Genomic DNA, 12,608 nt, shown 5'->3' with positions numbered 1-12,608 from the left:
AGATTTACTTTGTAGGAGGACGAGGAAGGTGGTGGTGTGAGCAGTCACTAGCATTGTGTATGTCTGGTGGTGTCTGTCAGGGTCTGTGGATTGTGACGGGACCTGGTTTACAATGGGATGCCCCTGGCTGTTTCTAAAGAGATGTGCGAAGGTTATTGTCTGTGATGGTGTCTGCGTTTAGGGTACATCTGGATTTTGTTATGGAGACTCGCACAATGGACCGTCAGGGTGAATGGTGACACCCAAGACCCTTGGATATTTGTAAATGTTCCATATCCAGACGGCAACTCAGGAAATCGTCCTGTGGTTCATGTACCAGTGAAACCTCGATGACTGAGTATTTGATCCCACCTCACTCTACATTTGCATCCTTTGTTAGGGACTGATGACTGCCCCATGTGTGATGGAAGAGGGATACTGACACTTCAATGAGATGTCCTTCCTTTGTCAGACAATCGCTGTGATTCTATTTTGGAGGTGTCTTGATTGTAAACCGGTCTGGTCCATGTGCATCTGAGATTTATTGGTGGTCCACCATGGATCTGAGGAAGTGTTCTAGGTTTTGAAAGGGTCGGTGCTGCTATTTATAATACCAGAAGGATCTTGATGGTTATCACATTGAATTCATTCCACGTGCTTCGAGACTGGGAGGTGGTGCTCGTGGATATGTTGGAGGATAGCTATAGGACTAGCAGTGTAGGACCAAGAAGTATTGCTGAATGGGATTGTAATGCTCTTGTGTGAACTTTCACTTTTCATGAATGTTCTCCTGGAATTTAAATTTTGGTAAGACTAAAGCAGACTTGGAACTATCTGCTCTGTAAATTTCTACTATTCAGTGGTTTGGTTTCTCCTGAGAAGAGATTCTGTTCAAATTAGAATATTGTGGTACCTTTATAGAGAGCTTTAGGTAAATCAATCCATCTCTCACCTTGGGGAGAAAACATGTCCATTCATTCTGACTCCACTTATTCTCTATTGATTTAACCTTGGACCCAGATTGAACCAACTGATCTCGAGATCCATGAGGCTGCTTTTTAAGCCTTAGATATATTTGTTTGAAATTTGAAACTTTACTTGAATCATTAAGTTGTCACTTGCACTTGCTGGCCTTGCTGGCCTTGCTGGCCTTGTTACACCCCTGGGGATTTAACAGAATGATTTGGGAATGAATATCACTGTGACTTGTCCATGCAGCGTGCTTGGTGTCTCTTTAGAGGTCGTCATTAAAAAATTTAAATTTGCAGTAGAGATTTTCCAGCTCTGTAAATACGCATTGAATATATCATTTATTTCATAAATTGTGTTAAGCGAGTAGAGAAACACAACGCTAGACGTGAACTGTCACAAAGTTTCTGGTGTGGAGTCTTGACCTGTTTTCGAGTAATTCTACGTACCCTTCAAAAATGCCCTTAAAGGTATTTGTAAGAAGTTTTTTGTACCACATTCTAGGATAAAAGTCAGCCTTTGGTGCAGATTCTGCCTTTGCCTCCCTATTACAATGTGGGTCACACTCTCCCTAAGGACCAACTTTGATTCTGGTAAATGGTTCAGTATTCGTGTCCCTGCTTTGACATCTCATCTCTAGTCTATTGATAGCTTTTTATGGTCCAACTGGTCCAGTGGGGAGATACATGCCGTGTTACCATGGAAACACAAGGGATTGAGACTTTTTAATTCCCCTTGATGATTCTCTTTGGTGTTTGCCGATGTTGATGTTTTTTTTATATTTTAGGCCTAATTGTTGTCTGTTGTGGAGTTGTTTCAGGTAGGTTTGGTCAATCTTTAGAGGGCTTTGTGAGTTTCTCACGCCTGTCACTAAAGTATACTACAAACCTGAATGTATTAATAGACTGAGTCGGTAGTATGCATCGGTGATGACAGACACGCTTTTATCTTCTCCGCAGCCTACCGCTGCTGTTTCAAGAATTTAAAGTAACTTGACTCATCTCGCATGTCGCATCTATGCCATTGCCAGTTTTTCCAACAAACTTATCTCTAGTTTCCGACTTGAGCGCTGAAGCCCTCATCGCCAACTCTGTAAGCGTTTCTCCGCCTCTAACATGTCAAAGTGTCAAGGCGCTAATAGGATAGGCGAAATGTCCCAAATATCCCGCTGGTGATAGATTTCGAAGCTTATGCATTATGCATAACAAGGGCATTTGAGGCTTATAATGATCTGAGAAATCTGTCAGTCTCGATACCGGTGCACCGAGCCAACTAATGTCCCCAAAGCACGTCACATCCTCATAGCGATAGCTTGATAACAGAGCTGTATCAATATTTCAGTTTAGCTTTTAACTCGTGCCGAACTAACTAGCTTTGGGATGGGACATTTGTTCAACGGGAATTTGCCTAATGACCTAGGAAGCTAAGCGCTGTAGATTTCATTCAAAATCAAGAACACCTCCCTTGAGATTGATTTTATAACTTTCCAAATCTTCTTTTGGGTCTAATCACATATGAAGTATTGACGAGGCTTATTTTGTATTCTTTGCTGCTTTGGTTGAGCAATGATGTATCTTGTGGGACAAAGGCTGGATCGTTTTGTTGTCAAATTGAATTGGTTACTTTTGGTTTTGATTGCTTGGCAAAAACCTTACCGCCTTTAGGCTGTGCTCAGAATAATTGATCAGTCTTTATCAAAAATACAGTGGACTGAGAAGTGAATATGCACTTTGCATTAGTATGACTTCCAAATTTAAAGTACCATAAAATTAAACACAGTTGCATCTTTCAATCAAGCTATCTTTATTTTACGATATTACTGTATAATTGATCTACTTTCTTGGCATGCATATTGATGCCATGCCTTCAGTCTCTATAAACCAGTTTGCATGTAGGATTATCCTGCTTCAGCGACCACAATCATGTCTCCGATGTAGCACACAGATTCACTCAGTGAGTCATTTTGGAACGATTCGCCGGTGCAGAATGTGACTTGGTGAATGGCTACGAACGTCTCCCTAATTAATTAGGCTTTCAAACCACGTAGCATCATGCCCTTGATTAGTCAGATATCCATCTATATTGTAGCGATCACACAGAATCAATATCATTGCGTGCTGCTGAAGCAGCTAATGAGTGCGAATGCTCTTTTGAACACGTACGAAATTCGAAAATTGGCTCTATCATGACGCAGTGATTTGATAGGTTTGTTAATGTAATTGGAAGGAGTTGCTACTTTTTTCAGTTTCGTTGGTTTATTTGAAAGACACTCACTAACCCATTTATCTTCTGTAATTAATTTACTGACTTCTCAATTATAGCATCTGTTCGGGGATTCTGTGTCAGTTTTGCCTTTGCCCTACCCCTCCCCAACCCGAAACTCTCTTCTTTGCAGTCCAAAGATTGATGACCGCAGCTTCGATGAACCTTATGTATGTCCACATATCTTGTAGTCTTCTTTCAAATGTAGATAACAATTTCTTATTTTCTTCTCTGCTTGTGTCGTTGCAGATGAACTAGCCAAAAATGAAGAGCAAGACAAAAGAGGTTTCATATCAACAACTACCCGCCGCGCCCGACTCCAAGAGACCATGCAACACTCGTCTTATACAAAGTTTCTCAAAATGTACGCCCCTGAAAGTCATCGCGGTTGTCGTTCTGACGGCTTTATCAACCTGCCTCATCATATACAGTTGTCTTGACAAGAGGCTGATCGAGCGATTGTGCTGTACCCATAACCCTGTCGTACAGACCGCCGATGAGCCGGAGACGATGACCAGCAAGTATGGCAACATACCTGATTCCGATGACTTCAGGCCCCGTCACAGGTACAGAGACAATGACAACATTCGATACAAACATACCAAACGTCGTCTACCTCAATGTATTATTATTGGAGTCCGCAAAGGAGGCACACGAGCGCTTTTAAACTTTGTGAACTTGCACCCCGCGATTCAAATCGCCAATAAAGAAACACACTTCTTTGACGACGATGACAATTATAGCATGGGTTACGAATGGTATCGGAGAAAAATGCCGTATTCTTTCCCACAACAAATCACGATAGAAAAAACGCCCGCGTACTTTGTTGAAGAGAGCGTCCCAGAGCGCGTACATAAAATGAACAGTAGTATCAAATTGATATTGATCATGCGTGATCCAACTGAACGTGCTATTTCAGACTATACCCAGATTCATATGACAAAACTCTCGAAGGGGAAGCAGCATGAGTCATTTGAGGAACTGGCGATTAACGAGGACACAGGAGAGGTGCGGACAACCTACAGAGCCATCCGACGCTCAATTTACCACAGACATTTAGAGCGGTGGTTACAATACTTTCCCCTGAGTCAATTCTTGATCCTGAGCTCAGAGGCACTGGTCAGAGACCCGGTCAGTCAGTTAAAAATCGTCGAAAACTTTCTCGGGATCGAGCACAAAATAACGCCCGCAAATTTCTATTATAATCGGACGAAGGGTTATTTCTGCTTACGGAATGAAACACATGAAAAATGTTTAGCCGAATCGAAGGGAAGACCGCATCCAAATGTCTCGCCGGAAGTTGTAAAGAAACTGCAAGACTATTTTCGACCTCATAATTATAAATTTTATCGGATGGTGGACAAGGACTTTGGGTGGCCTTAGCTCTGCGGATCTCAATATAAGTTCATCAGCTTTATGTAAATGAACCTTCCTTCCTCCCTAAAGTTGCATTTAGTTGCGGCAGCTACAGCTAAGGTACCAATTTACCATTCAATTGATGGGGATACTCCATCAAATCTGAGGCTTCATTTGCACAAAACCTGATCAACATTGGTGGTACCCATTCAATGCCAAGCGAACAAAGCAGTCATATGAAAGGTAGTTTTCTGTGTAGTTGTCCGTTCTGTGCTTTATCAGGGTTGTTGTCAAATCCAATGTTAAGTTTGTAAGAGAAGGTCAACCCCTTAGGAAACAACCTTTATCACATATAGACTTGCTTGTGTGCAGGAAGCATTTGTTACTTTGTGATGGCCTCTTTCCATGTACATATCAAAAATCCATATTGTCTTTTGCTCAACAGTTCCAAGATTATTCACGACTCCTTGATAGGGTCTTCATGACAGATATACGCCTCTTCAAGCAAGTCTTTCATTCCAGCTCCGATTATAACATCAGCCAGCTATCAGTGTAGGACTCTTAGAGCTTTCTATGTAGCTCTTGGTACGTGACACAGCTACACAAGTCTGTCCTTGGTTACATGTAGATACGGTGTTTATGAACTCTAGTACCCTTCCTCCATGACATTGCGACACAGTTCTGTCCTTGACGTTGTTGCTTTTCTCTTGAGTTAGTCGATGTTCAGTAGAGCTGTAAAGTCAATGGTTCTATCTTGGCAGTTACTGTGAACTCGATTAGGAGCCGTCCTAACTCCTGGGTGCCAGCACAACTTTTTAATACAAAGTATTGTCACAGAAGTTGTACTTTCTGGTCAATTTAAAAGAATTTTTGCAAGTAAGGGCCCCGCTCTTCATTTTGCCATCCCCTTGTGTCCATGCCTGCTTTTACTCTTAAGCAGGATGATAATTCATGGAAGTTATTTAAACAAGTACAGCGCTTTTTCTGTGTAGACTAAATAATTTCTCTCCGAAACGCACATCTTCTGAACGATGCCATTGGAGGGGCGGCTGTTCACTTTCTCAGGCCTTTCCACTGTGTCCGTTAAGAGCCTGCTAATTGCTTCTTGGCTTCTCACTAAGATGCCGCAGCATTAAGCTTACTCATTTGTTTATATTTGTTACATTCTTTCCCTTTGCTGATGGCTAGCTGATGCTTAGACCAGGTGGGGTGGCCATTGTTTTAAATAGCTGCCCTCCTGGAGGCTGTAACTACATCTGGTGCTGACATCTATGTTTTGTAAATAGAACTGAAATGGGTGGCTGGCTTGGAGTGGCCTCAAGTTCTTCCACTCTTCTTGAACCAAGATGCAGTACAATCCCCTGTACATAATCTACTACAATCTTGGTTCTGGTTGAGATGGAAAAACTTGGTATATATTTGGCGTAGGTTTACGCCAGTTTATTTTGATATTGACTGAACAAAGGATGTCTATAAGTTATGAATCCTTTATTGATTTATAATTTCTATGTTTGAGAGAATCATATCATACACACTATCAGTGCTACATCCCAACCATGGTGTTATATAATATATGATCAGGAATATCATTAGAAAATGCCAAGCCGGCACATATGTTATTGCAGAGTTTGTGTCCTGAGGGTGCTGAAGATATACGTCCGAAAATATCCACGAAAAAGTTTGTAGAACATCGGTGAAAATTTTCTGATGTATTCCAGAACTGCCCTCCGCATAAACTCTGTCAAGTTCATAAGAGTGGCTGGACATTATCGCTTTAGTCACCCGACAGACACAAACATCGAGGTCGATTTCATTGGCCGTGTGTGCTGAGGAGTTCAGATTAGATACCAGGGTGATATTTAAAAGCTGGTCATAAAGCATTCTGCACACGAGCGATTTCTGCTGCTGCAACCTGCGACGGATATCATTGCTGTGAAAACATGATGATTGTGATTGGAATGCGGTTACCTAATTGGCTGAACCATAATCAGTCGTCATGTTGCCATGGCTATGTAGCAGGTTGCAGAGACAAAAATCTGTCATTTGCGGAGTGCATTTAAATTCATGATGTATTGGGAGTTACCGTCCAAATCACAATTGTCATCCCTAAATTCATAGTTGACGCGCTACCCAGCGTGTAGGTCGGCAACTTGGTGCACAACTCGTTGCATGTCTCTGACGCAAAGCAGGATGGATGGCTATTGTGATCTGGACTGTACGATTTGTAGTCATTTGATTTATGGCAATATCAGCCAGGTTGTGTAATTGCTGATATTTCATTAACTCTTTCTAATCAAAAGAAAATATCATTTTCCAATTGTAAACAATCAGTTGATTCATTTCAGGTTGTAAATCTTTACTTGATATCGATACATGTATATCATATTCGATGGCAGTGCCATCTGTGTTAAGTTAACAGAACTAAAAATGTCAAATCGTGGGGACAACGATTGTGACATTATTTTTCATTATTTGTTCTTACACTTTCACAGTTCCTTTGTCAACAAATTTTTTTAGTCACTTTTTTAGTCAAAATTGTATTTTTCTTTCACTCAGGTTAACTTCTTGATCTAGTCTTTGTTAGTTTTATTCCTACGCTGACTAATGTGTGACTTGCTCTGGCAAATGTAGGCACTCGCATATGGTGAAAAGGGAGAAGAGAAAAGAGGAAAAGTGAAGAAGAAATTTTTTTTTATTTTCAGAAACTTTCTTTTCCCCGGGAAAATGCCACATATCAGTCATTTCTGAAGCGAATGTCAGGTGTCATAAATGCAGTGACTGACTGACTTGGACCCCAAGTGCCTACTTTTGTCAGAGCGGATCACATGTCAGTGCTCAACTTTGATCAAATTGAGTAGAGTTTCATTTGATAGTGAGCTGTGCATCAACAAATCAAGTTTTATTTGCGTGAACACAATCCAGGAGATGTATGTAATTGTCTCATAAACTGTAGGATCGAATGATGTGATTTATACACTTAAACGGACTTTAGCTTTGTAGTGTACAGACCCATATCGAGGAGTTTGGTCAAAGGAGGAGGGTTACAATAAATCATTGTGTCCCATTTAAGGCAAAAGTCTAGATGAATAACATGTTGTCTGAGAAGCAGGGGAGCTGTACCCTCTATCTTAATATGGCCCTGGTGTAACAATGTCGCATAGTCCCTTTAAGAATACACAAATACCAAATGTTGTATGTAATATAGTGAAAATGAGGGGAAGGGTTTTTTTGTCCGTGACAAAGTCTGTAAATATCTTTTGATCATACTGATCAGAATTCTTTGGGTCCTTGTTGTTTGTTGTTTGTTTGATTATCAAGACAAGTTTGGAACGATACTCTAACTGCCTTGCCGAGCTGGTGTGAATTGTGGACAAGATTTTACCCATATTGCATGTAATCTTGGGCATTTTCCAACAACTATTTGATGCTTTGTCTCTTCACAATAAGTTCCTGCACTGCGCTCGGTTTGATCAGTTTTACACACAGCGTGCAAATTGATCAGAGACGAACGCAGCACAGGAATTCTGTGAAAGAGACAATGGGTGATATGAATAAAGACTAGCAAATACTTTTATCTAAAACTCCATGTACATTTACACTTGGCATTTCTGTACAAAATTGAAGTAAAAGCATTTGCTAGTCTTTATTCATATCACCCAATGTGTTGTAAGGTTGCACGAGGATTTTTGCGGTGCATATTGGAGAATCTTTTGTCCAATGTTTACACCAGTTCATGGTGAGGTAGATAGAAGATTGTTTTCCATGCAGTGACAATAAAGGTGATGGGACGAAAACCTGATCAAATGCATTTTGCTACTGGAAGGTACTGATACTGGATTCACTTCATATTTGCGGGGATGTTGTATTCCCATAGTGTGATTATCAAATATGGTGAAAATAAAGAATCATAATTACTGTGACCTAATGAAGAACACTATCATAAAATTATCATAATGAAGAGTACTTGTGGACAAGACATTTGACCATCATGCATCATGTAGATTCATTTATTGGTATATAACCTGGCCTAGGCCCTTTTCAAAAAGTTGTATAACAAATTGATGGGTCGGGAATACAAATCAATCAACACAGCTCAGTTGTAGGCCTATGCTGCTACATTTCAAGACATCACAAGTGTGATGGTTCAATCGTGAATTCAATTGTCGGTGATAAACATCGTGAATAGATATCAGGAAGGAATTCCACTGCAGCAGAAAAGCACTTCATTGCAGGCAAATTCGATTTTCTCTTAATTATGCCAAGTTAGTCATAATTCATTATTGTCCCCATATTTGATCACTGCACTATGGAATACACAATCCCTGCAAATGTGAAGTGAATTGGATTTTTAGAAGCAAGTATGCATTTGATCTGATTTTCCTGCCATCATTATTTAACCCTCAAACCAGTTGTCAGGAAGTATTACATAATAGGGGCAACATACATGATTTGGTGTGCACTTCCAGTGCAAAACTGAGCAGCAACTGCAAACTAAAGCCCGCAGCACACTAGCCGCCAACTTCGGCGTTCACTGGCGTTTTTTGCCGCAAGAGTCCTGAACGCCTGAAAAATCCCTAGTCTGCTACGAACGGCGTCGGCGAACGTAACTTGCCGCCACTTGCCGCAACTAAACGCCAAATATCTAACATGTTTGATTTTTGACGCGTGTCGCCGCATTTGAACACAAGAAGAAGCCAGGTGTGCTACGGACGGCCGCCTGACTTGGCGTCGGTGGTCAGGCTATGGCCAATCAGATTGCGTCTTGATATCACATGATTTGAAAATGGCAGCCTAAAGTGCCGGAAAAGACGCTACTGGACGCCGATTCTGGGCAGGTGTGCTCTGACCGGGATCCACTGGCCGCCAACTTTGGCGTCGAGAGGCATCAGCTGAACGCTTCTTGTCGCCAAAGTTGGCGGCTAGTGTGCTGCGGGTTTAAGGGATCATCTCAAAATTGCTTGAGATAAGCTTGAAATTGTTCTTGTGATGAAAAATGCCATGAACCACCTCCTACCCAAAAGGCTAACAACAGATATCCGTCTGGCATCAAAAACCTTTTCAGGGATGATGCCACAAGTGTGACAAAGAACTTTTGACATAGAAATGGCTGACTCCCTCCCTCCCCTGTTGAAAATATCTCTTTTAGTGGTATCAAGCAATTTTGAGATGATCGCCAAGTTCCCTGGCCTCTCTGTTTCGTCTAGAGTAGTTATCATTACATGTATTGTGTATTTTCTTGCCTTTGTTATTGTGATTATAGAAACCAGTATTGAAGTGGACGTTGAAAATAGTTTAGCCAACCTCAAATATGCTACATCTCGGGAAAGCATGTCCTACTAGATTCCTTAAAGGCCAGTTCTCTGCTCTTTCAAATATTTGAAAATTTACCTATGGATGAGAGTGATTTTCTTACTGAACTATCTGCAAATACACCTCCTCTGTCCTTTAAGGGAGAAAAAACACCATGTATAGTCGATTCCACAAGGAAATAGCAGTCTGCTCTTTGACGATTTTGCACAGAAAATGCAACATTTGAACAAAATAATATATTTCATCTGCAATCGCAATGTCCAAAGTATCTAAAAACACTTACTTTTCCAGTTTCGGCCAAAGCATTATCATAAGCGAGCCATTTGAAACAAAATACTGACAACTTTCTCCAACCATTTTGTCAGCTTTTTTGTCTTGAGTGCCATTTTTTGTGGAATGGGGTATAGTCTTTTTTTCACCAAATATTCTGAGATGGTCCCTACTATTGCACTGATGCTGGGAGCAATGTCACACAATCGGCCTGCAATGGTCACTTGACTTGGTAAAGATGTTGTGCACCTCAACAGTGAACTTTCATAAAATAAACTGAATAAAATGATGAAAACAGGCATTGATTCTTTGGTTTGTTAGCTGAAGCTATGTGCGAGGATATCAGAGACAAGTTGGTGGGAGTACTTACCATGAAACTGAGGAATTTCTGAATGGGCGGTGTCTTGGGACATAGCGAAGTCACAACCTTGCTTCATGTCATGAGACTAAGGGATGCACAACTGAGAGATGTCTGGGACACAGCAAAGTCACGACCTTGCTTCATGTCTTTAGACTAAGGGATGGATGCATGACTGAGCGGTGTTTGGGGACATAGCATTGTCACAACCTTGTTTGAAATGGAGGGTGTCTGGGGATGTAGTTGAGTCACAACTGGAGACTTGTCCGGGGTAATGAGGCTCAGGGACTGAGCAGTCTCCAAATACACAGCAGAGTCACAACCTTGTTTAAAAGGGAGGATGTCTTGGATGTAGTTGAGTCACAACTGGAGACTTGTCTGGGGTCAGTGGCAGTTAACAAACCACCTGACCTTAAATGGATTATGCAGATGTCATCGACCTGCTTTCTCCCCTTCACCAGGTCATGCAAGAGAAGAGAAACGCACTTGTTGAGAAAAGCGCTACACTTGGGCTGACAGTGAATGTACCAAAGACAAAGATGATGAAAAACCATCGCAACAATGAACCCATCAACCAAGGCCCATCAACATTGATATACAACACCCATAGAGGAAATGAGTACATTTGTCTACCTAAGCAGATGTTTACCCACAGCAGATGGACATTCAGAAGATGTTTTGGCAAGGATAACGCAGGCTAACCCATCATTTGGTATGCTAAACCAGTCTGTCCGAGTCAAGGATACTCAGTACAAGAACCAAGGTACAGCAGGTACAAATGCTGTGCCAAATGCCACCAGGTGCTCTACCAAATAGAGCAGTCCATTGGAACGAAAAAGTGAGACTGTCCAAGTTAAGAGAGACCTGGTGCCAAACAGTAGAAAAGGAAGTGAAGCAGCTGAAGCAGCTTGATCTGGCTTCGGGAAACCTCCACAGACAGGCTGCCGACCAAACTGGATGGAAACTGAAGATTAAAGCCTTATGTGTCCTCTGAGCACGAAGAGGACGAAGTAAGTAAGTTTAAATGAAGAGTTGTCCAGGGACATGGCAGAGTCGTGAGCATACAATGGCAAATGTCCAAGGACTCAAGCAGAGACACATCACTGAGGTTGTGCCTGGGAAATTTGTCTGCAGACAACTCTCCAGGTTGTGCCATTATACTATAATGTCTGGAGACGTACAGTAATGGCACAACCTCGTGTCTCAGGAAACGCGCTATTTATGTTACAACCTCATGTCACATTGAGACACAATAGTTATGTTGCAACCTCATTCCATATTATGGAAAGTTGTTTGGAGACACCAAAGTAATGTCAAAAACGTATGTGGTGTGAGGAGTTGTCTGAAGACACAATAGTGATGTCGCAACCTCATTTTATGTTATGGAGTTATCTGGAGACACTGTTGCAATGTGACAACCTCGCGTCTTATGATTTCTATGCGGTCAATGCTAGTTAAAGGAGTTTGACCGCAAGGACAATTGACATACCTATGGCCAGGCTTTGTCCATCTTCAAGAGTTCCCCTCGGCGGAAATCACTGCCTGATACTGTAACTGGTGCTTTGCCTATCCCCTGTTTCTGTAAAGGACACTTTACTGAATGGAGGACTTGGGTGTGAGTGGTCTTGTACTGCTAGAGTACAGATGACCACAATTTGCTGGCGACAGTGGCTAGAGAAATACACGACCACCTCACATCGAAAAAAGAACAAACGTGGTAATGTGTGCGTCTTCCCCAAGCCGACGGGTCAGTGCCTGCTATTTAGCCATGATCGGTCACGAGACTGATACCCTAAACATTTTAGTCGCACTTGTCAGGTGGCCTGTTTCCTGGTCTGTCTACAAATCTTCGCAGAAGATTTCAGTCTGCATCCTAGACTCCTATGCAGTCCATTTCGTCACCCAGATAGTCTTTCCCTCATGGCGACAGGACGAGGCCGGTCCACCGCGTCCGGAGTGTATCCCGGCAGGCATTCTGGATGCCGGCGCATCTCGTGGATCTCGCAATCAACCAACTCGTTTACGGGAGGACAGCACTGTTCAGTATCTTCCGTGGGTCGTGCCACGCATTAGCGAGAACGGCATTTCACGGCGCCACCGGAGG

General features: G+C 42.0%; 1 protein-coding gene across 4 annotated transcripts in view; it reads left to right on the top strand.

Annotated features, from left to right (window-relative positions):
* The window catches only part of LOC135487146 (heparan sulfate glucosamine 3-O-sulfotransferase 5-like), a 249,269-nt gene extending 238,828 nt beyond the window's left edge, over positions 1–10,441 (top strand). For all 4 annotated transcript variants that reach the window (XM_064770581.1, XM_064770580.1, XM_064770577.1 and 1 more), the window contains one exon: positions 3,460–10,441. In XM_064770581.1, coding sequence (XP_064626651.1) covers positions 3,475–4,593 — 1,119 coding nt within the window. In that variant the 5' untranslated portion in view covers positions 3,460–3,474 and the 3' untranslated portion in view covers positions 4,594–10,441. The remainder of the gene's footprint in view (positions 1–3,459) is intronic.
* The last annotated feature ends 2,167 nt before the right edge of the window (positions 10,442–12,608 follow it).

This window comes from Lineus longissimus, chromosome 4 (assembly GCF_910592395.1).
Source record: "Lineus longissimus chromosome 4, tnLinLong1.2, whole genome shotgun sequence".
NCBI classification, from domain to species: Eukaryota; Metazoa; Nemertea; class Pilidiophora; order Heteronemertea; family Lineidae; genus Lineus; species Lineus longissimus.
This window is presented reverse-complemented; position numbering and strand designations above follow the sequence as displayed.